General features: G+C 39.9%; 1 protein-coding gene across 1 annotated transcript; it reads right to left on the reverse strand.

Annotated features, from left to right (window-relative positions):
• On the reverse strand, nt 1-27,479 carry Gp6 (glycoprotein VI platelet). Its single transcript, XM_051161904.1, has 7 exons — nt 27,359-27,479; nt 19,752-20,009; nt 18,387-18,671; nt 12,567-12,620; nt 10,706-10,738; nt 985-1,035; nt 1-490 (listed from the first exon to the last, which is right to left on the reverse strand). The coding sequence occupies exons 1-7, from the start codon at nt 27,390-27,392 to the stop codon at nt 318-320; spliced, it is 888 nt and encodes a 295-aa protein (XP_051017861.1). The 5' UTR covers nt 27,393-27,479; the 3' UTR covers nt 1-317.
• Nucleotides 27,480-27,946: the final 467 nt, after the last annotated feature.

Below are 27,946 nucleotides of genomic sequence, written 5' to 3' on the forward strand. Positions count from 1 at the left end.
AGGGCCATTACACAGGAATATTATGAAGTCTATAATGTGCAAGATATCAGAAAAGAGATAGCCTTCCCCTAGATTTTTCCACCCTATTGTGGAGTTCTTAGAGCAAAGTAGCATTGTCTCAACTGCTTGATTGAGCACTAAGAAGGCTCATGGCACTCCATACTGCCTTGTTGGCTCAGCCTTCGTATTTATTCTGTGCAGTTACTCTTTATATGACTTCCTCATTCCTGAATATGTCCATGTCTGAGTTCTAATGGTAATATCCATGCTTGTGAAAATCTGCTCAATCCTTATCCTGCAAGCCATGTTATTTATTTCTAGGACAGTGGGAGGGGTGGTAGTGGCCTTTGAACAGCCCTGATCCTGTGTGGCCGGCGCTTCTTCCGACTGTGCCAATCCTCTGCCAGAACCCCCACCAAGAATACTATAATTGTGGCACCAAGGCATATCCGGACTAGATTCCCCTTGACATACTTCTGGTGAGCAAAACCTAAAGGAAAGAAGAAAGTTAGAAAACATATGCTAAAGGCTCATCTCCACACATCACTTCATATCCCTGTTTGAGATTCTATCATCCTCTTTCAGTTAAGATGATCATTACCTTCCCATAGGGTCCTTCCATCACCACCAAGGGTCAGAACAGGATAAGCCCAATTCTCTATCCAGTGACACCCCATAGATCCTTTCCTAGAATCCTAATACAATCCTTCCTCAGATATAACCAACACCTGCTTATATTACTGAGTTATAAAAAAAAAAAAAAGAACTGTAAAAGTTAGGGAGAGAAGGAATGTCTTTATTTGACGATTGGGGAAAAAAATTAATCTTGAACAATTCTGAAAAAAAAATATTCTACTCCATTTAATGTTTTATGCACCAGGTCACAGGGTGGCAGACCTATAGATTTCATGTACAGGGAAAAATACTCTGCTCTGCATAAAAGGACAGGATATAAAGCAAGTGGATATGGGCGGGACCGCTTACCAAATGGGGGGCTTGATACCTCTGGAGAAATGGTGATGTTCATGGACTTTTCTAAGAATAAAAGGAGATCAAGTATAAACAAATGGAAACATCTCCCCTGCTGGAGACAAACACGTGTGTTCACACGCTTGTAATGCAGAAGTTCATGACACTTAAGTACAGAAACCCTGAGTCAGGCTGCCCTGGATTGGACTGCCCAGTACAGCACTTACTATATAAAGGGTCTCTGGAGACTATCTCAACACCTGTGATTCTATTTTTCCCATCTGTCCTTTGGAATTGATACCACAATACAATGAGTAATAATGCAGTAATGATGCAGATTTAGCACTCCTAATCTAGAAATCCAAAAATATGAAATATGCTGAAGAGGCCTGTGGGACACCCAAACAGCTTTGGGCTTGAATCTCTCTCTCTGCCTGCTGTTTACCAGCCTGGCCAATCTAGGACACAAGGTGAAAAAGCAGAGCTGAGTTGGCTACGGGCCAACATTAGCTCAATTCCCAAAGAGTCCTGTGGGAAACCTGAGCAGCTTTGGGTTTGAATCTCTCTCTCTCTCTCTGCCCACTGCTTACCAGCCTGGGTCATCTGGGACACAGAGAACAAACATAAGAGGTGAGTTAGGCACAGGCCACAACCCACATTAGCTGCCATACCAAAGAGGCTGGTGGAACACCCGAGCAGTTTTTGACTTAGATCTCTCTCTCTGTCCGCTGCTTGCCAGACTGGCCCATATGGCTCACAGAGAGCAAATAAGCAGAGCTGAGTCAGGCTCTGGCCACAAGCCACATTATCTATCATACCAAGGAGACCTGAGGGGCACTTGAGGAGCTTTCAGCTTGGAGCTTTCTCAGCCTGCTCCTCTCCTTCCAGACCCAACTGGGACACACAGTGAACCCAGGAAAACAGAGCCTGGTACAGGCTACAATACCCATTGTGCACTACCATGAGGAGGCCTCTGGGGAGCCCTAGCAAACAGCCTTTGGTTCATGCTCTCTTCACCTGCTTCTAACTTGCCAGGCCCATGGGGGAGACAGAGAGTGACCCAATGAGAGGAACCTCCAGGCCTGTTAACACCAGAGACAACCAAATGGCTAGAGGCCAGTGCAAGATCACAGGCAACAAAACTCAGAGCCATATAACGCCAACAGAAACCAGTGGTCCTACCATAGCAATCCCTGGAGATAATAACATTCCAGAAGTTCAAGAAGAAGATTTTTAAATCAGAGGTGATAGAAGCCTTGAAGGAGGAAAATAAATTTCTCAATAAAATACAGGAAAATAATTCAAACAGATGAAGGAATTGAGTCAATCCTACAAAGAATCACAGGGAAATACAGTCAAATGGTAGGGAGAAATGAATAAAACTATCCAAGACCTAAAAGGGGAATTAGAAACAATAAAGAAAACACAATCAGAAGCAATCCTGGAGTTGGAAAACCTATGGAAGAGAACAGGAACTGTAGACATAAACAATATCAACAGAATACAAGAGATGGAAGAGAGAATCTCAAGTGTTGAAGATACTTGAAGTTATTTATACATCAGTCAAAGAATGTGTTAAAACTAAAAAGTTCCTGACACAAAACATGCAAGAAAACTGGGACTCAATAAAAAAAGACCAAACCTAAGAATAATAGAAATAGAACAAGAAAAGGCCAAAATCCACAGCCCAGAAAACATTTTCAATAAAATGATAGAATAAAACTTCCCCAACCTAAAGAAAGAGATGACCATAAACATACAAGAAGCCTACAGAATTCCAAATATGTTGTACCAGTAAAGAAAATCCTCCTGCTACAAAATAACCAAACACTAAATGTACAGAACAAGGAAAGAATATTAAGAGCAGCAAGATAAAAAGGCCAAGTCATATATAAAGGCAAATCTATCAGAATTACACTTGACTTCTCAGCAGAGACTATGACAGAAACTGAACAGATGTCATACAGACACTAAGAGACCACACATGCCAACCCAGACACTATAGCGAGCAAAACTTTCAATCACCATAGATGAAGAAAACAAGATATTCCACGAAAAAAAAAAAAAAACAAGTTTAATCAGTACCTAGCCACAAAGCCAACACTGCAGGGGATACTAGAAGGAAACTTCCAACCCAAGGAGGCTAACTAAACCCAATAAAAAACAGGAAGCAAATAACCCCATATTTGAAAAAGCAAAAGAAAGGAAACACATACTCCACAACCCCCAACATCAAAAAAAACCCAGGAACTAACAGCCATTGGTCATTAATGTCTCTCAACATCAATGGCCTCACCTCCACACTAAAATGACACAGTCTAACAGAATGGATGCAAAAAATTATGTATCATTACGTTACATACAAGAAACACATATCAGAAAACTGCTGGAAAATGATATTTCAAACAAACTGATCTGAGAAGGAAGCTGGAGTAGCGATTCTATTATCTAATAAAAGACTTTCAACAAAAACTAATCAAAAGAGATGGGGAAGGACAATTCATACTCATCAAAGGAAAAATACACTAAGATGGCAACTCAATCCTGAACATCTACGCTCCAAATGCAGGAGTACTCAGATTCGAAAAAGAAAGATTTCAAAAAAAATTTTTTAAAGAAAGAAAAAGAAAGATTTCTTCTAAAGTTTAAATCACACATCAAATCCCACATGTTAATAATGGGAGAGTTTAAGACCCCAGTCTCCCCAATAAAAAGATCATTGAGACAGAACTGAAATGGAGAAATAATGAAACTAATAAACACCATGAATCAAATGACCTAACAGATGTCTACAGAACATTTCACACAAACATAAATGAATATACTGTCTTCTCAGTACCTCATGGGACCGTCTCAAAATTTATAATATACCTGTTCACAAAGCAAACCTCAACAGATACAAGAAGATTGAAATAACCCCTTATGACCTAGTGGTACTCAGAGAAAGAACAGGCAGACTACCAAGAATAGACTTGAGAGGCTGTGACCATATGGTGGGGGAGGAGGTCCCCTTTTGTCACAGAACTAGGGGAGGGGAATAGGGTGAAAGAGGGAGGGAGGGAGGGATGAGAGGATACAAGTAAGAGGAGAACCCTGAATAAATTAATAAAAAAGAAAGAAAATAACCACTAATAACTTATGAGACCACCTTGGACTAAAGGTAGATCTCAACAATAGCAGAAACTATAGAAAGCCTACAAAGTCATGCAACAAAGCAACTCCCTACTCAACCTCTGAGTCAGGGATGAAATAAAAAAGAAAGACATCCTAGAATTCAATGGAAATGAAAGCACAACAAAGCCAAACATATGGGATACAATGAAAATAGTGCTAAGAAGAAAGTTCACAGCACTAAGTGCCTTCATAAAGATATTAAAGAGATCTCACACTAGCAATTTAACAACACACCTGAAAGCTCCAGCATAAAAAGAAGTAAACACACCCAAGAGGAATAGACAGGTAGAAATCATCAATCTAAAGGCTGGAATTAATAAATTAAGAAAAAAGAACAATTCAAAGAATCAATGAAACCAACAGTTGGTGCTTTGAGAAAATCAACAAAATAGACAAACCCTTAGCCAAACTAACTAAAAGGCAGAGGGAGAGTATTCAAATCAACAAAATCAGAAATGAAAAGGAAAACATGACAAAAGACACAGAGGAAATCCAAAGAATCATTAGCTTTTACTTCAAAAGTTTATATGCCACAGAATTTGAAAATCTAAATGATCATTTCTAGCTCAATCCATCATAATGAGTGAATTAACCCAGAAGCAGAAAGAGTCAAATGGTATATACTCTCTTATATCTGCATACTAGCCCAAGGGGCATGTCCCACAAAAGCCTTCACTTACCAGGAAACTGGGACAGAGGGGAGGACATCCTATTGGGACTCTAGATGAGAGAAGCATGGGAGAATAGCAAAGTAGAAGGATCCAGAGGGTCCTAGAAACCTACAAGTAGAACATTATGATAGGCAGATTTGGGCCCAGGGGTCCTGCTTAAACTAAGGCACCAGCCAAGGACAATACAGGCGGCAAACTTTAAACCTCTACCCAGATCTAACCAATGGACAGAACATTCTCCACAGTTGAGTGGAGAGTGGGGTATGACTTTCACATGAACTCTGGTGCCTCATATTTGACCATGTTCCCTGTACCACTCAGAGGAAGGATAGCAGGTTACCAAGAAGAGACTTGATACCCTATGAGCATATACAGGGGGAGGTAATGCCCCTCAGGAACAGTCATAGGGGAGGGGAATAAGGGGAAAATGGGAAAGAGGGAAGAATGGGAGGATACAAGGGATGGGATAACCATTGAGATGTAACAAGAATAAATTAATAAAAAAAAATTTTTAAAGAAAATCTAAATGAAATAGACAATTTTCTTGACAGCCACCAATTACCAAAATTGAATCAAGATCAGGTAAACAAATTAAATAGTCCTATGTCTCCTAAGAAAATAGAAGTCGTCAAAAGTCTCCCAACCAAAAAAAAAAAAAAAAAGCCCAGGGCCAGATGTTTTCACTGTATAACTCTATCAGACCTTCAAAGAAGAGCTAATACCAATACTCTCTAAACTAATCCACAAAATAGAATCAGAAGGAACATTACCAATCTCATTCTATGAGGCCATAGTCACCTTGAAACCTAAGCTACACAAAGACACAATTGAGAAATAAGAAAGATTCAGATCAATTTCTCTTATGAACATTCGTGCAGAAACTACTCAATAAATACTAGCAAACTATATTGAAGAACATATCAAGAATCATCCACCATGGCCAAGTAGGCTTCCAGGGGTGGTACAATGTATGGAAATCCATCCATGTTATCCACTATATACACAACCTGAAAGAAAAACCACACATGATCATCTCCTTAGATGCCAAAAAGACATTTGACAAAGTCCAACACCCTTTCATGTTTAAAGTCTCGGGAAGAGCAGGGATACAAGGCACATGCCTAAATATAGTAAAGACTATACACAACAAGCCAATTGCCAACATCAAACTAAATGGAGAGGAAATTAAATCAGTTCCACTGAAATCAGGGACAAGACAAGGCTGTCCACTCTCACAGTATCTCTTCAATACAGTATTTGAAGTCCTAGCTACAGGAATAAGACAACCAAAGATCAAGGGGATTTGAATAGGAAAGGAAGAAGTAAAGGTATCACTATGTGCATATGATATAATAGTATACAGAAGTGACCCCAAAAATTCTACCAAGGAACACCTACCGCTGATAAAAACATTCAGCAAAGTGACTAGATACAAAATCAACTCAGAAAATTGGTAGCCTTCCTTTATACAAAAGACAAACTGGCTGAGAAAGAAATTATCAAAAGACACCCTTCACCGTTGGTTAGATCCGGGTAGGGGCTTAAAGTTTACCGCCGGTATTGTCCTTGGCTGGTGCCTTAGTTTGAGCGGGACCCCTGGGCCCAAATCTGCCTATCATAATGTTCTACTTGTAGGTTTCTAGGACCCTCTGGATCCTTCTACTTTGCTATTCTCCCCGGCTTCTCTCATTTAGAGTCCCAATAGGATGTCCTCCCCTCTGTCCCAGTTTCCTGGTAAGTGAAGGCTTTCGTGGAAGAGACTTGATACCCTATGAGCATACACAGGGGAAGGTAATCCCCCTCAGGAACAGTCATAGGGGAGGGGAATAATGGGAAAATGTGGGGGAGGGAAGAATGGGAGGATACAAGGGATAGGATAAACATTGAGATGTAACAAGAATAAATTAATAAAAAATAAAAAATTAATTAAAAAAAGACACCCTTCACAATAGCAACCAAAAAAAAATATCTTGGTGTAACTCAATTAATCAAGCAAGTGAAAGATTTATATGGAAAAATTCAAGTCTCTGAAGAAAGGAATTGAAGATGTCAGGAGATGAAAAGATCTTTTATGCTCAGGGATGGGTAGGATTGACATAGTAAAAGTGGCCATTTTAACAAAAGCAATCTACACATTCAATGCAATTCCCATCGAAATGACAACACAATTCTTTACAGACCTTGAAAAAACAATTCTCAATTTCTTATTTTTAAAAACATGAATAGCTAAGACAATCCTTTATAACAAAAGATCTTCTGGAGGTATCACCAACCCTGATCCCAATCTATACTATAGAGCAACAATAATAAAAGTGACATGGTACTGGCATAAAACCAGACCGGTGGATCAATGGAATTGAACAGAGGACTAAGAAATAAAGTCACATACCTATGGACACTTGATTTTTGGCAAAGAAGTCAAAAATTTACAATGGAGAAAAGAGCATCTTCAACAAATGGTGCTGGTCTAACTGGATGTCTACATGTAGAAAAATGAAAATAGACCCTTATTTATCACCCTGCATGAAACTAAAGTTCAAGTGAATTAAAACCCTCAACAAAATCAGACACAATAAATCTCTTAGAAGAAAATATGGGAAAGGTCCTTGAGCTCATTGGCACAGGAGACAAGATCCTGAACAGAAAGCCAACAGTTTAGACTCTAACATCAACAATTAATAAATTAGACCTCATGAAACAAAAAAGCTTCTGTAAGATAAAGGATACTGTCAACAGTGTCACAAACATTAGGACAAGTTGTAGAGGCTTTGCTTGACTAAGTTCCAAAGATCTCTGGCTGATCACTGCTGCCCTTAAATATTGTCTATGGTTCAGGTATAATTTTGCCTAAAAACTACTTTGAAATCTACTTTTTCTCCTAAAACTGTCTTTCTCTCTATTTCTCACTTTGACTATGATCCCTAATAGAAATACACTGGAAAAGTGTTTTCTCACAGAAGTTATTGAAAGTTATTGAAGTTATTGAAAGAAGGCATCTGGCCAAAGGCTTTAGACAATGAGTCTTGTGAGCAGCCAAGCAAAATCTGCTCGAAAAGAAAGTTAGGGCTAAGACCCAAGACCTGGAGAGCCTTAGGTGAGAGGGGTCCACACGGTGCAGAGCACAGCTAGGTCTGGCCTTAGGCCATCCAACTGAGCCACAAAGGATGGGTACCCAGTGGATTAAAGACCTCAACATAAAACCAGACACATTAAATTGGTTAGAGGAAAAAGTGGGGAAGAGCCTGGAACTCATTGGCACAAGAGACAACTTTCTGAACAGAACACCAACAACCCAGGCCTTAATGTCAACAATTAATAAATGGGACCTCATGAGGCTGAGAAGCTTCTGTAAGGCAGGAGACACTGTCAACGGAACAAAGCAACAGCCTACAGACTGGGAAAAGATCTTCACCAACCCTTCATCTGACAAAGGTCTAATATCCAAAATAATAAAGAACTCAAGAAATTAAACACCACCAACCCAAATAACCCAATAGAGAAATAGGCCTCAGAACTAAACAGAAAATTCTCAAGAGAGGAATATCCAATGGCTGAGAAACACTTAAAGAAATGCTCAACATCCCTAGTCATCAGGGAAATGCAAATCAAAATGACACTGAGATAGCCATGCACTGTTATGTCAAGGTCCTAACATTCTTTCATACAGTTGCTGCTTGGGTGCTCACAGTCAGAGCAAAAAACTCCATTATCTCAAGCCTTCAACCAGATGCCTTCCTTCAACATTTTCTGTGGGAAAAACTTTTTCCTATGTGAGTTTCATTAGGGATGAGAGACAAGGACAAAAAGACAGTTTTAGGAGAAATAACAGATTTCTAAACAACATTACACCTGGACCATGCATAATTTTGGAGGTCAGTGGTGATCAGCTGGAGATCATTGGAACTTTGTCAAGCAAAGCATCAATAGCTGTTGTGGATGTCTAGAGGTCATGTTGGACAGTAAGGGTCTCTGAAACTTTGTCAAGCAAAGCTTCTATGACTTTTCCTAATGTATGTAGCAAAATCTGTTAGAAAAAAAAGAGATGAAGAACCTTGAACCCATTGGCGCAGGAGACAACTTCTAGAACAGAACACCAATAGCTCAGGCTCTAAGATCAACAATTAATAAATAGGACCTCATGAAACTGCGAAGCTTCTGTAAGGCAAAGGACACTGTCAAAAAACCGAAAGCCAACAGACTAGGAAAAGATCTTCACCAACCTTACATTCACCAAAGGACTAATATTCAAAATATATATAAAGAACTCAAGAAATTAAACACCACCAAAACAAATAACCCAATGAAAAATGGTGTACAGAGATAAACAGAAAATTCTCAACAAAGGAATATCAAATGGCTGAGAAACACTTAAAGAAATACTCAACATCCCTAGTCATCAGGGAAATGCAAATCAAAATGGCTCTGATATTCCATCTTATACCTATCAGAATAGCTAAGATCAAAAATTCAAGTTACAACACATGATGGTGAGAATGTGGAAAAATGGGAACACTCCTCCACTGCTAGTGGGAATACAAACTTGTACAACCTCTTTGGAAATCAATCTGGGATTTATCAGAAAATTGAGAATAGTACTGCCTCAATACCCTTCTATTCCACTCCTGGACATATAACCTATGTTCTTAGCAGATTTATTTGTAATAGCCAGAATCTGGAAACAACCTAGATGTCCCTCAACTGAAGAATGGATAAGGAAACTGTGGCACGTTTAAACAATGGAATTCTATTCAGCTCTTAAAAATAAGGAAATCCTGAAATTTGCAGAGAAATGGTTAGAACTAGAAATGATCTTTCTAAATGAAGTAATCCAGACCCAGAAAGACATGCATGGTATATACTCACTTATAAGTGGATATTAGCCCAACATATTAGTCCTCTAAGAGACTCTGCCCAGTGGAGGATCAACACAGATACATTGGTATAGAATTCAAATTTAAGATTATTCTTCAAACACAATATGTATATATATATATGTATATATATATATATATATATATATATATATACATACATACACACACACACACACACACACACACACACACACACACACACTAGTATGAGATATTGTACCCATACAATTCAAGTAGAATACAAGGTTTACCTCCAGTACTTTGAAAGTACTAGTGCAGGCTGCTTAGGATAAGTAAGTTATAAAAGTTAATTGATAGTTGGTCAAATCATGGTCATGTCAATTACTACTCTGTTTATATCACAAGAATATACATCCGAGGTTTAACAGATAGATATGATTCTATATATAGATAAGGTAAAATGGTTAGATAAAGTGTTCAAAAACCTCAGACCTACAGACTATGTCATTTAAACATGTTTCTACTATTTTAAAGATTCATTGACAATAGGACAGGTTAACTTCTGGCAATACCCAGCCTACATTAAAGAAGATGATGAGCATCCAAGAAGCTCCTTTTGGAGTTGGCTTCATGTGGTAAACCAACCACTGAGCAAAATGTCCTCATGTAGGCTACTGACAGAATTCTGCCTTAAAAAAAAAAATAGGCAAGCTTGGATGCAGACAGAGTCAACAGCCAAACTCTGCCAAGACAGAGTAAGCAAGTCCTCAATAGTTCCTACATCACAAATATGTCTTGTCGAATACACTGGGCCAGAAGGTGGAAGATGATGCTCCAACATTCTAGTTTTGGGTGACTGTTCAGACAACAAACTATCCCTGTCATTTTCTCATTTTGGAAGCTGTTAAGTGCACTTCGTGTTTACAAAGGTAATTAATTTTATTCCTTCTCTAGTCTCTGATGGAGTTGATACCAGATAGTTTAGTTTTACAATTAAGCTTATTTGTTTAGGGGTTAAGATGACCCTTTTGCACTGAGCTTTAAATGCATACTTACCAGTTGTAGATAGTTTGTTTACGGGTGAGGCTTCTAGGAGTTCTAAGCAGGAATATCATAAGGAAATAGAATAATAATAGTTCATCCCAAGTGCACCCACCTTCCAGACTCCTTCTGAAATGCCTGAGTTCTCTAAAGCTCCTTAATCTGGTACACTTTGCCCAAAAACTAAGATTAATGAATTCAGAAGTCCTAGACTTAGTGCCCAGTGGCTGTAAAGAATTGGAACACTTCTCAACTGGTGGACATTTCAGTTGTTTCCACACTGGGGCTGACATGAATGGTGCTGTTATAAACATTCCCACATAACAGCTTGTGTAAAACAAAAGTGTGGAGTTTGAATGAGAATGCTCCCATAGGCTCATATGTTTGAATGTCTGTTCCCCAGTTGATGAACCTGTTTGGGAAGGATTAGGATGTGTGGCCTTGTTGGAGGAGGTTATCACTTGGGGTAGGCATTGAAGTTTCAAAAACCCACACCTGCTCATTCCCCCTCCTCCCCCCCTCCCGCCTCCTCCCGCCCTCCCTCCCTCCCCTCCCTCCCTCCCCCTCCTCCTCTCTCCTCTCCCTCCCCTCTCTCTCCCTCTCCCTCCTCCCTCCTCTCCTCTCTCTCTCCTCTCCTCTCCTCTCCGCTCTCTCTCTCTCTCTCTCTCGTGCTTGTGAATCCAAATTAAAGCCCTCAGTTACAGCTACTGTGACAGACCTGCCTGTCTGCTACCATACTCCACACCATAATAGCCATAAACTCAACCTACATTACTGTAAGGCCTAGTAAACCCTTTCTTGTATAAATTGCCTTGGTCATGGTGTCTTATCATAAAATGTAACTAAGATCATAAGTTTTCAAGTCAGCAGTGTGGGTTAGCAGTTTCCAAATTGTACAAATTGACTTAAGACAGTTTACTGCCTGACCAGTCACCCAATACACTTTATAACGTTGGAGCCTCATCTTCAGCTTTCTGGCCTAATATTTCTGTCAGATTTGTCCACAGGACAGGTTCTCCCTGCTGTATGTAGTTTGTTTTATACATGTGTAGTAAAATAAAAGTGTTTTAAAAAAAAGAAAAAGAAATTCCACCAGCAATGTAGAAGGCTCTGTTGTTGTTTGAATAAATATGGTCCCCATGGACTCATGTGTTTGAATGTTCGGCCCATAAAGAATGGTACTATTAGGAGGTATACCCTTGTTGGAGTCAGTGAGGCCTTCTTGAAGGCAGTGTGTCACTATGAAAGTGAGCTTTGAGGCCTTGGCTTAAGCTATGCTTAGTGTGCCATACAGTCTTCTGCTGCTTCTGCCTGTGGATCAAGATGTAGAACTCTGAGCTTCTTCTCCAACACCATGTCTGCCTGCATGCCACTTTGCTTCTAAACTGTAAGCCAACTGCAATTAAGTGTTGTCCTTTATAAGAGTTGCCATGGTTGTGTTGTCTCTTCATAGCACTAAAACCCAAACTAAAACAGACTTTAAATCTTTCCAACACTTTTCTTTTTTGATTTCTTGGTCAGTTGGATGAATGGTTGTTGGATTTTTAGCTTACTGGTTGATTTTATACTTGCTTGGTTTGCATTTGTGTCATTATAACCATATGTATGTGTATATGTGTATGTGTATACATGGTACATAAACTGTATCTCAGTTTGAAACAAGTGTCATGGGAGAACCAGTCATTAGCCTACATTTCAGGCGGCTCCTTCCCTTCTAAGCCCATTATCCTCACATGAAACGGCCTGTTGTTTTGACCAAAATGTTTTCTTGAACCCATTAAGCCTGTGAGTATATCTCTTGAAGATGGGGATTACATTTGAGGGCACCTTTGTAGTAGAACTTTATTTCCCAGACACCAGAATCTACTGAACTCACCTGTTGTGGGAGATGGCGCCTCTGTGGGTACCTGGCTGGGAGTGGCAGAGGGTCCTGAGAAATCAGAAAAGAAGAGAAGTCAGTACTTTCTAAGTCTACTAACTGTTGGTTCTGAGCAAATAATGAAACATTTCTGTAACTTGATTTTCTCGTTTAGCAAATGAGTATAAAGAAGGCTCCATTGCTGACTGGTTGAAATGTTCCCTGGTACACTCTACAACTGCTATCTTACCTTTGTCCTCCCCAGACTCTTGTCACCTATGCCCTCAATTGTTTTTTTTTATTTTAATTTTATTAATTTATTCAGATTACAACTCAGTTGTTATCCCATCATTTGTATCCTCCCATTCCACCTTCTCTCCCACTTTCACCCTATTCCCCTCCCCTAGGTCTATGACCGAGGGGGACCTCCTCCCCCACTATATGGTCATAGGCTATCAAGTCTCATCTTGGTAACCTGCTTACTCTTTCTTTGAGTGCCACCAGGCCTCCCCACCAAGGGGAGGTGGTCAAATATGGAGCACAGAGCTCATGTCAAAGTCAGTCCCTGCTCTCCACATAACTGTGGAGGATGCCCTGTCCATTGGATAGATCAGAGTAGGGGTTCAATTTTTACTATTATATTGTCTTTGGTTAGTGCGATAGTTTGAACAGGACCCCCTGACACCCTCAATTGTTATTTGACACTTGACTGGCACTTGTCCCCAGGAATTAGATATGGAGATAAGAACCATGGTGAAAGTTTTGGAAAAACATCAGGAATCACAGGTGAGAGGAACTGCACAATAGGAGGTGAGATAACAATTTAAAACTGTATTCAATATTCTGAGTCTTAGAATAGAAAAGAATATGATTGTCCTATTTCCTTTTATTCATTTATTCATTCATTCTTTTTGTTTTTGGTACTTGGAATTATACCAAGAATGCCTTGTGCATGCTGAATATGTGCCCTACTACTGAGATACATTTCATTCATTATTTTAAATCATATTTATAATCCATAACACTTCATTCAGACTTTCAGTTCTTTAATATTTTCTTATGTCTACTCTGTAGAAAAATCAAAATTGAAAAGTCACAAAGTAGACTGAAGACGTAACTCAGTTAGGTTAGTGCTTGCTTAGTATGCACAATGCCATGGGCTATGTTCCCACCACATAAACGAGACATAGTGGCTCAAGCCTCTTTACCCACTAATCAGAATTTCAAGAATATTGTCCCTTACATAATAAGTCCAAACCATCCTGGGATACAAGAGACCCTGAATTTTAAAAAAAAAAAAAAACAAGTTTTTAAAAATAGAAAAAAAAATAAGTACTATAAAATCAAAGCAAAAGTATACAATCTAACAATTTGTGATCACAAAATAAGTATTGCTTATTTCATTTATTTTTTATTTACTTTTCTGAACATTTTAGATATAGGTAATGCATTTATATCATTTCTAACCTACACTTTTCCCTTTCCAATTCATCCCATGTTTCCCCTACTCCTCTTCAAACACATAACTTCTTCATTATTGTTATGAGTCCATTTACTGCTGCTTGTATGTGTATCATGGATTTCCACCCTATGAGCATATACAGGGGGAGGTAATCCCCCTCAGGAACAGTCATAGGGGAGGGGAATAAGGGGAAAATGGGAGGGAGGGAAGAATGGGAGGATACAAGGGATGAGATAACCATTGAGATGTAACAAGAATAAATTAATATAAATAAATAAATAAATAAATAATCTATCAGGGAGCTTGCCTCTTGGGATGACTGATTCTCCTTCTCTCAGCAGCCGTTGATAACCTTTAGCTCTTCATCTAGAAGTGGAGCCTTATGAGATTTCACCAAGTCAATGACAACTGAAGTTGTCATTATCCATGTTTTGTCCAGGGAACCAGTGTTGATATTTCATGGATGGGCCTTTCCTGTCATATCAAGAAGATTCTATCTACAACAGACATTGTGACCATCTGTCTCATAATCTTTGCTATGTTTATATTTCTTTTTCTTAGTGAACCAGGCATTTTTTATTCAGGCTATGATATTTCCATAGTGTGATAGACAATAAAACTGTTAAAGCTTAAAAATCTAAGAATTGGTTGGGGTTTACAGGATCAAAGAAGAGACATTCGGATTTTACTTTCCAGGTACTGATACTATTATATTTTATAATAAGTGTGACAGATCTTGGCTATCAACTTATTTGGATGAGAGATGCCTAATAAACTAGGAACACACACCTCTAGATGTGTCTATGAGGGCATTTCCAGGGAGTATTACATTGAAAATGATATGACATGGTCAATAGGTTAACCCACTGATGGATTCAAATTGGGTAATGTGTAGAAGGAATATCTTATGTACTGTATGGATACATCCTCTATCAATAAAAAACTTATGGCCTGTAGGGGGAAAAAGGTAAAATATAAGGTATGACATCTGCTAAGCAGAAAGGATTCTGGGATTGTGCCAGGCACAGGAAGACTCACTGGGGAAGATGTGAGGAGGACAGATGCATGGTACCTGAGAAGTAACCAGCCATGTGGCAGAAAGTAGATTAGGATAAATGGGTTATTTTAAGTTCTGAGCTAATCGGAGAAGAGCCTAGCTATTTGGCCTAGGTATTTTTAAATATATCTTGAATCTCGTGAGTCATTATTCCAGGAGCTTAAAGCTGAGAGGGGAAAATCCCTATACAATAATAATGGGAGGAGTTGTGTGGAAGATGCTCCCTGATTGGAGGAATCCGGTCACTGAGGGTATGTCTTTGAAGAGCATATCTTGACTTAGTCCCGTCCTATGATCTTTCTCCTTCCTGGGTGCTATGAGTTCAATGATCTTGCTCTACTATATCTTTCTGCCTTGGAGTTCTGCCTTACCAATAACCCAGGAACACAGAAGCAGACTTCCATGTGCTTAATCCTCTGAAAATGTAAACCAGGGGCTGGAGAGATGGCTCATAGGATGAGAGCACTGTCTGTCCTTCCACAGGTTCTGAGTTCAATTCCCAGCAACCACATGGTGGCTTACAACTACCTATAATGAGACCTAGTGCCCTCTTCTGGCCTGCAGGCACACACGTGGGCAGAATAGTCCAACAAATAAATAAATCTTCAAAAAAAAAAGTGTAAACCAAAACAAATCCTTATTCCTTTAAGTTGTTTCACAAGCAACTTTACACAGTGACAAAATGTAGAAAGTTGTGTAGATCCAAGGCTATCTCAGAGGCCCTGGTGAAAGGACAAAGGGAATCTAGTTCTATATATTCTTGCTCAAGAGAGGAGCCAGGGCATTGAAGGAGTCAAGGTTTCGGTTCCTGGGAACTTGGATTTTCCCCCTAAAGAGACTGGAGTTGTCAGTCACAAGGCCACTGTGTACTTGTTCTGCAATGCCCTTGAGATACTGTGTTCCTCTTTGCAACACTGCTTAGTTAACCTCCTGCTGGCTTCACCACACTGTATGATAGTTTCTGCTGACTTTATTCCATTGCTCTGCCTGATAATAGTATATAAGATGCTTTATGTACTTTTTTTTTTTTTTTTTTTTTTGCTTGTTTTTGTTTTTTAAGGCACGGTTTCTCTGTGTAGCCTTGGATGACCTGGGATCACTCTGTAGACCAGAATAGCCTCAAACTCACAAAGATCTATCTGCCTCTGCCTTCCAAGTACTGGGATTACAGGCATGTGCCGCCATGCCTGGCTTGCTATATGCACCTCTTTTTTTTTTTTTTTTCAAGACACGGTTTCTCTGTGTAACAGCTCTGGCTGTCCTGGAACTCATTCTGTAGTACAGGTTGGCCTCAAACTCATGGAGATCCACCTGCCTCTGCCTCCCAAGTGCTGGGATTAAAGGCGTGCACCATCACCGCCTGGCTGTATTTACTTCTTAATAAGCTTGCTTGCCAGAAGTCATACCATGTTCAAAACCTCACAATCCCAAACTTTCTTATTTTCTCTATTGTCTATCCTCTTTATCTTCTGATCCCCTTGTCCTCTCTCTCTCTCTGGACTTTGTCACTGAAATATGACCTGCTGGTCCAGGTCAACTAGAAGCTAATAGACTGAAAGTTTTCCAGAAAAACATGGAAAAAAATCTTGCTACTAAAATCACAACAGTGTATTTTGTTTTATTTATTTGACTTTGTATACACCACAGATCTTTGTAACTTTTGTTCTCTGTTTATTTTATTGTACTGAATTATGTAAGACCATTGTGTATGTGTGTATGATAATATATATATACACATATGCATACCTACATACATATGTATATGTAAAGTACTTTGAACAGATTTTTCCCACTCTGCTTCCCTCCCCTTCCTCATCTCTCCCATTAGTCCCCTTGCTTCCCTTAGATCAATGGTTCTCCACCTTCCCAACGATGTGACCCTTTATTAGTTCCTCAGGTTGTGGTAACCACCAACCATAGAATTATTTTATTACTTCATGACTGTAATTTTACTACTGTTATGAATGATAATGTAAATACTTGGTTTTTAATCATTGTACGTGACTCCTATGAGTCATTTGACCTTCAAAGGGGTAATAACCCACAGGTTGAGAACCACTACACTAGATTTGCTTCAGCTTCCATATTGTGTTATAAATATATGATTTTATATATCTATATAAAAATATATGACATACAAATGATAGAAAATGTGATATTTATCTTTCTGAGACTGGCATAATTTATTTAATGTATTTACCTCCAATTGGATCAATTTTCCTACATATAATTGTGTTAATCTTTATGGCTAAAAAAACTCCCTCTATTTAAGAACTACATTTGGGCTGGAGAGATGTCTGAGCCATTAAAAGGCTTGGCTCACAACCATAAATGTAAGAACTACATTTAATTTTCTTTAACCATCCCTCTATTGGTGGATAGTTAGTATGTATGTTAGTTCCATAACTTAAATGTTGTGACCAGTGTTACAATAAATAGTGATGGGCAGCCAGGTGTGGTGGTGCACGCCTGTAATTTCAACACCTGGGGAGGCAGAGTCAGTTGGTTCTCTGTGAGTTTGAGGCCAGCCTGGTATACAAAGTGAGTCCAGGACAGCCAAGGATGCACAGAAAAACCCCGTCTTGAAAAAAAAAGAAAGCAGTGGTGCAAAAGTTTTTCTGTGATACACATGCATATATGTGTGAGTTGTGCATTTTTAGTTTTCTAAATAAAATCTATATTGATTTCCATAGTGGTGAGACTGTTTTACATTCTTAGTGACCATGAATAGCAGTTCACTTTTGTCCACATTCTCACCAGCAATTTTTTTATTTCTTTTCTTGATGACCACAATTCTGTCTGGGGTAAGTTGGATTCTCAGAAATGTTCTAATCTAAATATTTCTTGTGTTAGTGATGTGGAGCACTTTTTCATGTTTATTAGTACTTAATTCATTTGAGAAGCCAGAATTTTTTGTTTTCCTTATACATTTCTTAGGTATACAGTGTTTCACCTTCATTTATGCTTGCCCACCAAAACAGGGCACCAGATCTCACTGTAGATGGTTGTGAGCCACCATGTGGTTGCTGGGAATTGAACTCAGGACCTTTGGAAGAGCAAGCAGTGCTCTTAATCACTGAGCCATCTCTCCAGCCCCACCTACTGTTATTATAACCGCAATGATTGGCAGATTTTGTCTATAAAAGTGAGAACTTTCACAGGCTTGAGGCCTTCACAATGTTAAGATAATAAATTTGTGTTATCGTGATCCAGCAAAAGTCTGTGGTGCTTTCCTTGTCCATACCTCTTGACTCCCTTGGAATTTCCACAAGGGTTTATAAATGCCAAAGAAAAGAACCGTGGATCTAGACCCACTTACCTGTAACCACAAGCACTATGGGGTTACTAGGGGATGACCACAGGTATGGAGATGTACTGGAAAAGGAATAACACCGGTAAGTCCCACTGTGAGTGGCAGTCACTGTGATGATGGGGAAATTGGCCCGGTACCATGACTCCAGTCTCTTATAAAGCCTAGTATCCCCGTCTTTGTATAAAGCAAATCCATCATAACCATATTGGGTGTTGCAAGTCAGAGTCACGTCGCTGCCTGGAGTGACTGTTGAGCTGGGATGAACTGAGAGTGAGGGCTCAGTGAAAGCACCTGGGGAAAAAAGAAAACCGTCAAAGACAGTAAATAGGCTGGAGAGAGGACCCAGTAGACAAAGCACTTTCTGTGCTTGCTTAAGACTCTTAGAATAGGGTATCAAGTCGCTTCTTGGTAACCTGCTGTCCTTCCTCTGAGTGCCACCAGGTTTCCCCCTCCAGGGGACATGGTCAAATATGAGGCACCAGAGTACGTGAGAAAGTCATACCCCACTCTCCACTCAACTGTGGAGAATGTTCTGACCATTGGCTAGATCTGGGTAGGGGTTTAAAGTTTACCGCCTGTATTGTCCTTGGCGGGTGCCTTAGTTTGAGCGGGACCCCGGGCCCAAATCTGCCTATCATAATGTTCTTCTTGTAGGTTTCTAGGACCCTCTGGATTCTTCTACTTTGCTATTCTCCCATGAGCATATACAGGGGGAAGAAATCTCTCCTCAGGAACAGTCATAGGGGAGGGGAATAAGTGGAAAATGGGAGGGAGGGAAGAATGGGAGGATACAAGGGATAGGATAACCATTGAGATGTAACAAGAATAAATTAATAAAATTTTGTTAAAAAGAGAAGACTCTTAGAATACATGGAATCAAGTGCATTCAGGGTCATTCATAGCTGCTGAAGAAAGAAATTCTTCTTCCTGTGATGGCCTCACATTCATGCAGAGATAGGCAGCACTAACTAGACATAGTGAGGTGTTTTTTTTTTTTTTAAGAAAAGATCATGAAGCTGAGTGGGGGATGTGTAAAGAGGGATGGCAGGGAAGTTGGAGGTGGGAAATAGGAAATGGGTATGATTATATTTCATTGTTTCCAAGCATGAAATTCTCCAATTTTTTTTAATTTTATATAGCATCAAAATATTATCTGTCTTGATTAATGACTGTCCTGAAAACACCACCTCTAAATTCAGTAAGCAAGACCAATGCCTCATTTGTCTCATTCTAAGTTCAGCACGGGGAACTTGGGGCTTACTGTCTATCACCGACATGCCCCACATTCATACTCTCCAAGTCCAGAACTGAAGGACACGCAACCCTGAAGCCACAAGGCCAACAGAACTCCATCCTTCCCACTCCACTTACTTATAGCAATTAGCTCAAGCTGGTCACTTGGGGGAGACCAGAGACTCCCATTCTGATAGGAGCAGCGATAACGTCCAGCATTATTCATTTTCATGGTTGCGATGAACAGAAAGTCTTGATCTTCATACTGCCCAGACTTCAGTTTCTCCAGACGGTATGAATCCACATCTGAAGGCCCCTGGCACCGCAGGGTGACTGAATGCTTCAGGGGTACCAGGGAACTGGGGTGAGCCTGGAGTGAAGGCTTGGGAAGTGGGCCTTAGAAGGGAATCACATGCTCTGGGTTAGCTTCAATGAAAACAGGTCTCTTTTGAGTCCTGGCACGCCCTCCAACCTCGCGTTAGCTGAACATTGAGGAAGCTTGGGGTACTAGGGAGATGTACTCACCATTCTGTGCTTGAGCCATTTGCAGTACACACAGCCCTGAGAGAAAGAGCCAGAGGGTAGAGACTCCCTTGAATTGACACCTGCACACATGTATCAGTTTGTTTCATAATCATCTTACATTTATTCATCTATCTTACATATTTATCTTACAATCATTAGTCTGTGCAACCCAGGTTGACCTCAAACTTGATCTATAACAGGATTTGCATGAATTCACCACAACACCTGGTTTTATGTGGTTCTGTGGATGGAACCCAGGGCTTCATCAGTGTCAGTCAAGTCACTCCACTAACCTACGTATCCAGACCATAACTATTTTCCTATTTCAAAAGACACTGATGCACATCATTTGACTAGAAAACGCCAAGTCTCAAAATAAAATCCCAGCCAGAAAAGAAATAGCGAGCATGGGTCCCAACAATGAGCTTTTGGAAATTGATAGCTACTGGAAGAGAAATTCCATTTTCTTTAAGGGTGTGCTCACCCCATAAGTTGATCACGATCCAGTGGAAGGCCACATATCCAAGAGCATATCAGCAGGACAAATTATATTTGATAGGTTTAATTTTTTTAAGAATGCAAAGTTGGGTGAATGGGGAAAAGGAGTGGATTGGGGCAGGGGTAAAGGGGATTTAAACACATCACTCATTTTTTGAGAGATGAAGTACTGTTGTGTGGTGTCACTTACATGAAATGTCCTGAAAAGGCAAAGCTATAGAAGCAGGAATAAGGTCAGTATGTACATAGGGTGATAGGGGTGGAGCAGAGGGAGGTGGGACTATTTCATAAGTGTAGAGTTTCGTCTGGGTGGTGGAAAGGATGTCATGGAAGCAGACAGAAGTACTGGCTGTACCACATTATTGATGTACTAAATGTCACTAATAATTTTCAGGCGATTTTTAGGCTATCAGACAAAATAATGGGTTTCAGGGTGATACTGTCATACATATGTGTTCATTGTACTGTGTTCACGCTATTTCTTCTTTAGTTGATTTCTTCCTCTCAGTTTCTTAATGTGTGATTCCATTGTCCTTTATTTACCATATTAAGGTCGCTTTTGACTCTCTCATGACACACAGACACACATATAAATCTTAAGATATACTTTAAGTCTAAACGAGGATTTCTTCCAGACCCTGCTTAGACTCTTCCCCAATGCAAATGCTCCTGACTCTTTGAGTTTTTCCATTTCACATTTTTATATCTGTAAAAACAAACTTTAACTATATGTATACCGCTCTGTGTTGATTGCTTTAGTTTTATAAAACAAACGTTGGCTTCCTTAGTGGAGGTGGGGGATTCAGATGTCCAGAACCACAGCCACAATCATCCTATTCTATTTCACATACAGTCTACAGTACCTCACCCATAGCCTCACATCTAGTAGTAAGCCGACTCAAACACTAGCAGGAAGTCTATTGGTAAAGAAAGTGTATATGGAAACTCACAAAAGCAAAGGGAATGGAATGGTGATTATAGAATGGGGGTAGACAGGTACTGGGGTAAATCTTGCCCAGAGGAAAAGAAATTTCAATCAGACAGGCACAAATTAAAAAGCTATATTGAACAGGATAGTGACTGCAATAATAACAATATACAGTAGAATATTACTCAGTACTAAAAAATGTAATCCAAAATTTTGCAGTAAAATGGATTTTTTAGAATGCAAACTATGCACATGATCTCAAAAAAGCAAGGGTTCACAATCTCAGAAGGAAAAAAAACCGTATATCCTCCTTCATATGGTCTCAGTAAAGATCAATGGCCAAAAATTGGTACAGTTCAAATTCTCACACATTGTAACAATTGATTGTTACATTGTAACATTGCTTCTGGGAGTGCAAACTTGTACAACCACTTTGTAAATCAATCTGGCACTTTCTCAGAAATTTGGAATAGTGCTACCTCAAGACCCAGCTACACCACCCCTAGACATCTACCTGAAAGATGCCCCATCATACAACAAGGACATTTGCTCAACTATGTTACTAGCAGCTTTATTTGTAATAGCCAGAACCTGGAAATAACCTAGATGTCCCTCAACCAAAGAATGGATAAAGAAACTGTAGCACATTTGCACAACGAAATACTATTCAGCTATGAAAAACAAGGAAACCTTGAAATTTGCCAGTAAATGGATGGAACTAGAAAAGATCACCCTGGGTGAAGTAACCCAGACCTGGAAAGACACACATGGTATATACTCACTTATAAGTGGATGATAGCCCAACATAGATGTTCTCTGAGAAACTCCTCCTGGTGGGGGTTCAAGACAGATACTGAGACTCACAGCTGGACTCTGTGCAGAGTACTGAGAGTTGTATGGAAGAGTTTGGATGAGGACTGAGAGAGGTCAGAAGTTCCACAGGGAGACTGTCAAGGCCAACAGATCTCAAACCAGGGGCTCTGCACAAACCAATGCACCAACAAAGGACAATGTGTGCAGAGAACCTAGACCCCTGTTCAGATGTAGCTAGTGGACAAATCATTCTCCATGTGGGGGCAGGGGAGAGAGTGGAGACTGCCTCTGACATAAACTCTGGTCCCTGCTATTTGATCATTGCCCCTTGGTGGGGTGGCTTTTCAGGCTCACAGAGGAAGGGAATGCAGGCTACCCTGATGAGACCTAATAAACTGTGGTCAGAAGGTAGAGGAGGAGGGTCCCCCTGTCAGAGGTCTAGAGGAGGGGAATAGAGTGGAAGAGGGAGAGAGGGTGGGAGCAGGAAGATAAGACCACAAGCACAGGAATAATTGTGATGTAATGTGAATAAATTATGATAAATAAATAAATTTTTGAAAAATTTTTAAAAATCTATAAAATCTGTAACAAAATTTGATGAAAAATAAGTAAAGGATATATAGATTTAAACATATCTATTGTATACATATATATATATGAGACTCAACTATTGTCTAGAATATACTATATATGTAACTTGGATTCAACTCTTCTTTAAAAAATAGCTGTTTTAAATGCTAATCACTTGGTTGGCAGCCATCTTTACTAAGGTTAAATGGTATATGCAATACGACTTCACCATGTTAAGGTTACCACTAAGGAAACAACAGGTTTCTATAATATTTTTAATTGATATACATTTTTGTATGGTGCTAAAATTTAAGATTATAAAGATCTACTCAGATTAACAAAAGCTGGTTTAACATGTATGTCTTACTGCTCATGTCTTTGTTAACTGTTCAATACTAGGCTTCTAAAAAAATTTGGGCAAATAACCACATATGTTTGTTAAATAAGGTATACTTGATAATCAAGGTTTATAAATTCATGTGGTCTTTTCAGGTTCACAGTAATATTTGTCAGGCTCCTTTGTCTCTGTTAATTTTGCTAAGCTTTAACTATTTGAATAAGTTAAGTCATACAAAAACTATGATATTCTATTTTGATGCTAAAGGTAATATGATTAAATCTTCAACTCAAATTTTTTCTTTTTTTAATTTTAATTTTATTAATTTATTCATATTACATCTAAATGGTTATCCCCTCCTTTGTATCTTCTCCATCCTCCCTCCCTCCCATTTCCCCTTACTCCCCTCCCCTATGACTGTGACTGAGGGGGATTTCCTCCCCCTGTATATGCTCATGGGGTATCAAGTCTCTTCTTGGTAGCCTGCTATCCTTCCTCTGAGTGCCACCAGGTCTCCCCATCCAAGGGATGTGGTCAAATATGAGGCACCAGAGTTCGTGTGAAAGTCAGACCCCACTCTCCACTCAACTGTGGAGAATGTCCTGTCCAGCAGCTAGTTCTGGGTAAGAGTTTGAAGTTTACTGCCTGTATTGTCCTTGGCTGGTGCCTTAGCTTGAGCAGGGCCCCTGGGCCCAAATCTGCCTATCATAATGTTCTACTTGTAGGTTTCTAGGACCCTCTGGATCCTTCTACTTTGCCATTCTCCCATGCTTCTCTCATCTAGAGTCCCAATAGGATGTCCTCCCCTCTGTCCCAGTTTCCTGGTAAGTGAAGACTTTCATGGGGCATGCCCCTTGGGCTAGTGTGCAGATATAGGTGAGTATATACCATTTGTCTCTTTTTGCTTCTGGGTTAACTCACTCATTATGATCATTTCTAGTTTAATCCATTTGTCCACAAATTTCAGGAATTCCTTGTTTTTAATAGCTGAGTAGTATTCCATAGTATATCAACTCAAATTTTTAAGGCTCAAACTTAACAGAAATAAAGTTCTAAAATACTAACCTTATATAAGCTACTAACTTATAAACTGTGCATTAATGACAAACTTTATTTAGCCTCCTGTATATGTTTTCAAATGTAAACCAAAAGCTTAAAATTAGATATAAGTAATAGATGGTCCTCAAACTCTTTAGAGATTTGCTGAATATGGAATTTATAACATTTAAACTTCCTATGATAGAACCAACCCCCTCCTAAATGGGAATCCTTAAGATATCCAAAGAAAATATGTGGATGGGCTGTGGAGGTGCATGCCTTTAATCCTGGCACTCGGGATGGAGAGGCAGGTGGATTTCTGTGAGGTCAAAGCCAGCCTGCTCTACAGAGCTAGTTCCAGAATGCCAGTGCTACACAAAGAATCACTGTCTCCAATAAAGCAGGAAGAAAGAGAAAGGGAGTGGGGAGGAGGAGGAGAAGGAAGAAGGAGGAAAAGTAGAAGGAGGAGGAGGAAAAGTAGAAGGAGGAGGCAGAGAAGAAGAAAATGTGTGGTATGGTGACTCTACCTAGACTCTGGTAACAGTAATTACTGGCAAACTTTCCAGTGCCTTGCCTGTTGCCAGGGATCTCCTCAAACTGGACATTTTGGGGTTTATTGCCATACTTTGCCTGGTCAAAGTAGGTCAGTTTTCCCAAGTTCCTCTATAGGAAAAGTTTCAGACTTGATTCTGACAGCCAAAGGTCTATCCTGTTCTGTATGACAGCTAAAGATTAAATGCTGTCCTGTACAACAGCCAAAGACAAATTGCTAGCCCAATGAAACTATGGTGACCACCAGGGCCTAAAGTAACCCATCTTGGATAATGGTAATGCCTCTGTCATTTTAATTGATACATAGACAATTTGGGTTATACTTATGGATAATTTATTTTTCTTGGATCTCTGATAATATTGACAGACTAACTGCAGCTTTAAAAGCACCAAGGATGCAAGTCCTTCCCCAAGACTTCAGGGGCCTTCTCAGTCCTTCTGCCTTCTGAGTTCTCTTCCTATGTAAAATTCTGGCGTAAGGCCTCACTTGCCTAGAGCTTCTAGGCCTCCATCTATGAAATACAAACAGTTTACCTTGCTGCCAGACTCTAGAAAAAACTAACCCACAAAACAGGTTTCAAAGTAGCTTTTTTTTTATATTTTTATTAATTTATTCTTGTTACATCTCAATGTTGATCCCATCCCTTGTATCCTCCCATTCCTCCCCCCCCCATTTTCCCATTATTCCCCTCCCCTATGACTGTTCCTAAGGGGGATTACGTTTATTTAAAGGTATTTTCTTCACAAGGACTGGTATCAATAACCAACTGCCTGTGTTTCACGGTAAATACTTGGATTTTTAACAGGTGGTCTCAAGGCATATAAAAGATAAACACTTTTCTGATTTTTTTTCTCACTATGCTGTTGTTATACTAAGGCTTCAAAGGCTCAGGACGTTAGTAACCAGTGGAGTTCTGATAAGCTGTTAATCTGGCTCTGGTAATGCACAGCTAATATTATCATAGTCACAAGGTCAAATTTATAAATTTAATTGTTCCATTGTGCTAAAACCATCTCTGTCCAATCTGCATATCCAGCACTCTAAAAAGCATGTTCGTGCTTTTAACCCAAATTCATTTCTGGGTCCCCAAGCTATTACTATGACTCAAAGGCGTGAGTCTACTGACTTTTCTATAATGTGGATTTCAGCACAGATTACAAACAATGGTGATGCTAACACAGGTAAAGCTTATATCTCTTTTATAAACTTAAAGAAACAATTCTTGTAAGCTTCAGGGAACCAACTTGGATCCACTTCTCACAGATCAAATGGACTACAAATGAGTACTCCTGTCAGCAAGCAGCATGTTTTTCTGCCCACTACTGATTCCTGAGGGTAGGAGTTCCCTCTTTCCTGGTCTTAGGACTCCTCTCTCCTAATAACCAGGAACATGTGCCTAAACGGTTTAAATATACAACCCAAGATAAAAATTTTTCTCTTAATCTCCTTACCTTTACCTTCCTTCCCTAGTCTGTTTCTCCCAACAGATTTCAAGTAAACAACAGACTGCTCCAGCACCAGTTCCCTCAACATCTGCATCCCAGACAGCTTCAAAGCAACTAGTCCCAGGTGGTCCAGCCTCAGACTTCTCCAAAATGCAGCCTGAACTTTCCTAGCCCCAGATGGTCCTGCAGAGCACGGATGGAAAGTGAAACAACATGATCTTTTCAGAATTGGCCAACATTCCCACTTCCTTGGGTTCCCCCCCCCCCAACAACGAAACTCCAACATCAGCGGGACTAATCTACCCATTTTGGTTACCTACTCTCTTTGTATCTTTGGGCCTCCTGGATGCTGCTCCTGGTTCCCCTATTCACCCTCTACCTTCTCCTTCACCACTCTCCCCACATGGCCCAGATGTCCCTGCCTCTTGCTATGCTTTCTCACATATCTATAATAAACTTTCTCCTCTGCCATACCTAGGAGCAGTCATGTCCGTTCATTTGTTTTTTAATTTACACATATGCACATGTGAATGTGCACATATACACACACAAATACACAACTAAATATATAATATCTTTCGAATGGAGAGAGAAGAAAGAAAAAAAGGAGGAAGAGAAAGAAGAGGGAAGGAAGGAAGAAGGAAAAGGAACGAAAGAGAGAAAGAAAGAAAGGAAGGAGACAATGGGAGGAAGGGAGGGTGAGAGAGAGAGAGAGAGAGAGAGGGGAGAGAGGAGGAGAAGAGAGAGAGGGAGGAGAGGAGGAGAGGAGAGGGAGCGAGAGAGAGAGAGAGAGAGAGAGAAACTGGCATTCCTGGTATAGAGGGAAGAAACTGTGACCAGACCTGAGATACATGTTCAAGTGTTCTAACCAAGGCAAAGCAAATTAAAACAATTAAGCCAAACATATTACATCTCAATTTTCCCTTCCAACAAATGAAACCTTATAGATTTCCACTCTTGCTCTGAAATTCACCACTGATGAGATGCTTTTAATCTCTTTGTACATGTGGGCCATTTCTAAGTACTCTCAAGACTCACCAATACAGAAGAAAGCTGGTGAGACTGGAGACATGGTTCTGCAGCTGAGTCCTGATCTGTGTGGCCAAGCAGGGAAGTTGTAGATGCTGGGAACATAGGCACAGGATCTGATGAGGGTAAAGACCTCCCTCCTCCTTGCTTCTACTATCCCCAGCTTTCCTAATTGAGAGTCATTAAGACAAGGCCATCTCCTCAGTAGGATGACTTGCACACAAGTTCCTAAGGCCATCACTTATCTCCTATTGCCAGCTGTATGTCAGCCATCTGTCTTCCTGGAGGGGCATAGCCTGTGTCCTAGATGCCCATAAAATCCCTAACAGTCACTGGGGAAAGGCTGGTCCAGGCTTCACAGGTCTGACTTCTTACTGTCCGGTACAAAGGACATTCCAGTTCCTCAAACTACAAAGGGCAGAGCATATGTCCAAAAATAGCTGCCTTGGCCCAGTTCAAGCTGAACTGTAGAAGAACTTCTGGTAGTTAGATAGAAGCCACCATTCCTCAGGAACTTGTGAAACAGTTCCAGTCTGCCAAAAGAAATAATCTCCTTGCCTCTGGCAGAATAGAGATACAGCTTTCCATTGACATATA

This window comes from Acomys russatus, chromosome 19, assembly GCF_903995435.1.
Source record: "Acomys russatus chromosome 19, mAcoRus1.1, whole genome shotgun sequence".
Lineage (NCBI taxonomy): Eukaryota > Metazoa > Chordata > Mammalia > Rodentia > Muridae > Acomys > Acomys russatus.

Coding starts and splice junctions, on each gene's coding strand:
- Gp6 (XM_051161904.1), bottom strand. CDS start 27,392: ATGTCTCCAGTCTCACCAGCTTTCTTCTGTATTG. Junction 18,672..19,751: donor GCTTGAGCTAATTGCTATAA/GTAAGTGGAGTG, acceptor TTTTTTCCCCAG/GTGCTTTCACTGAGCCCTCA. Junction 491..984: donor GGTATCAAGCCCCCCATTTG/GTAAGCGGTCCC, acceptor TCTTTCCTTTAG/GTTTTGCTCACCAGAAGTAT.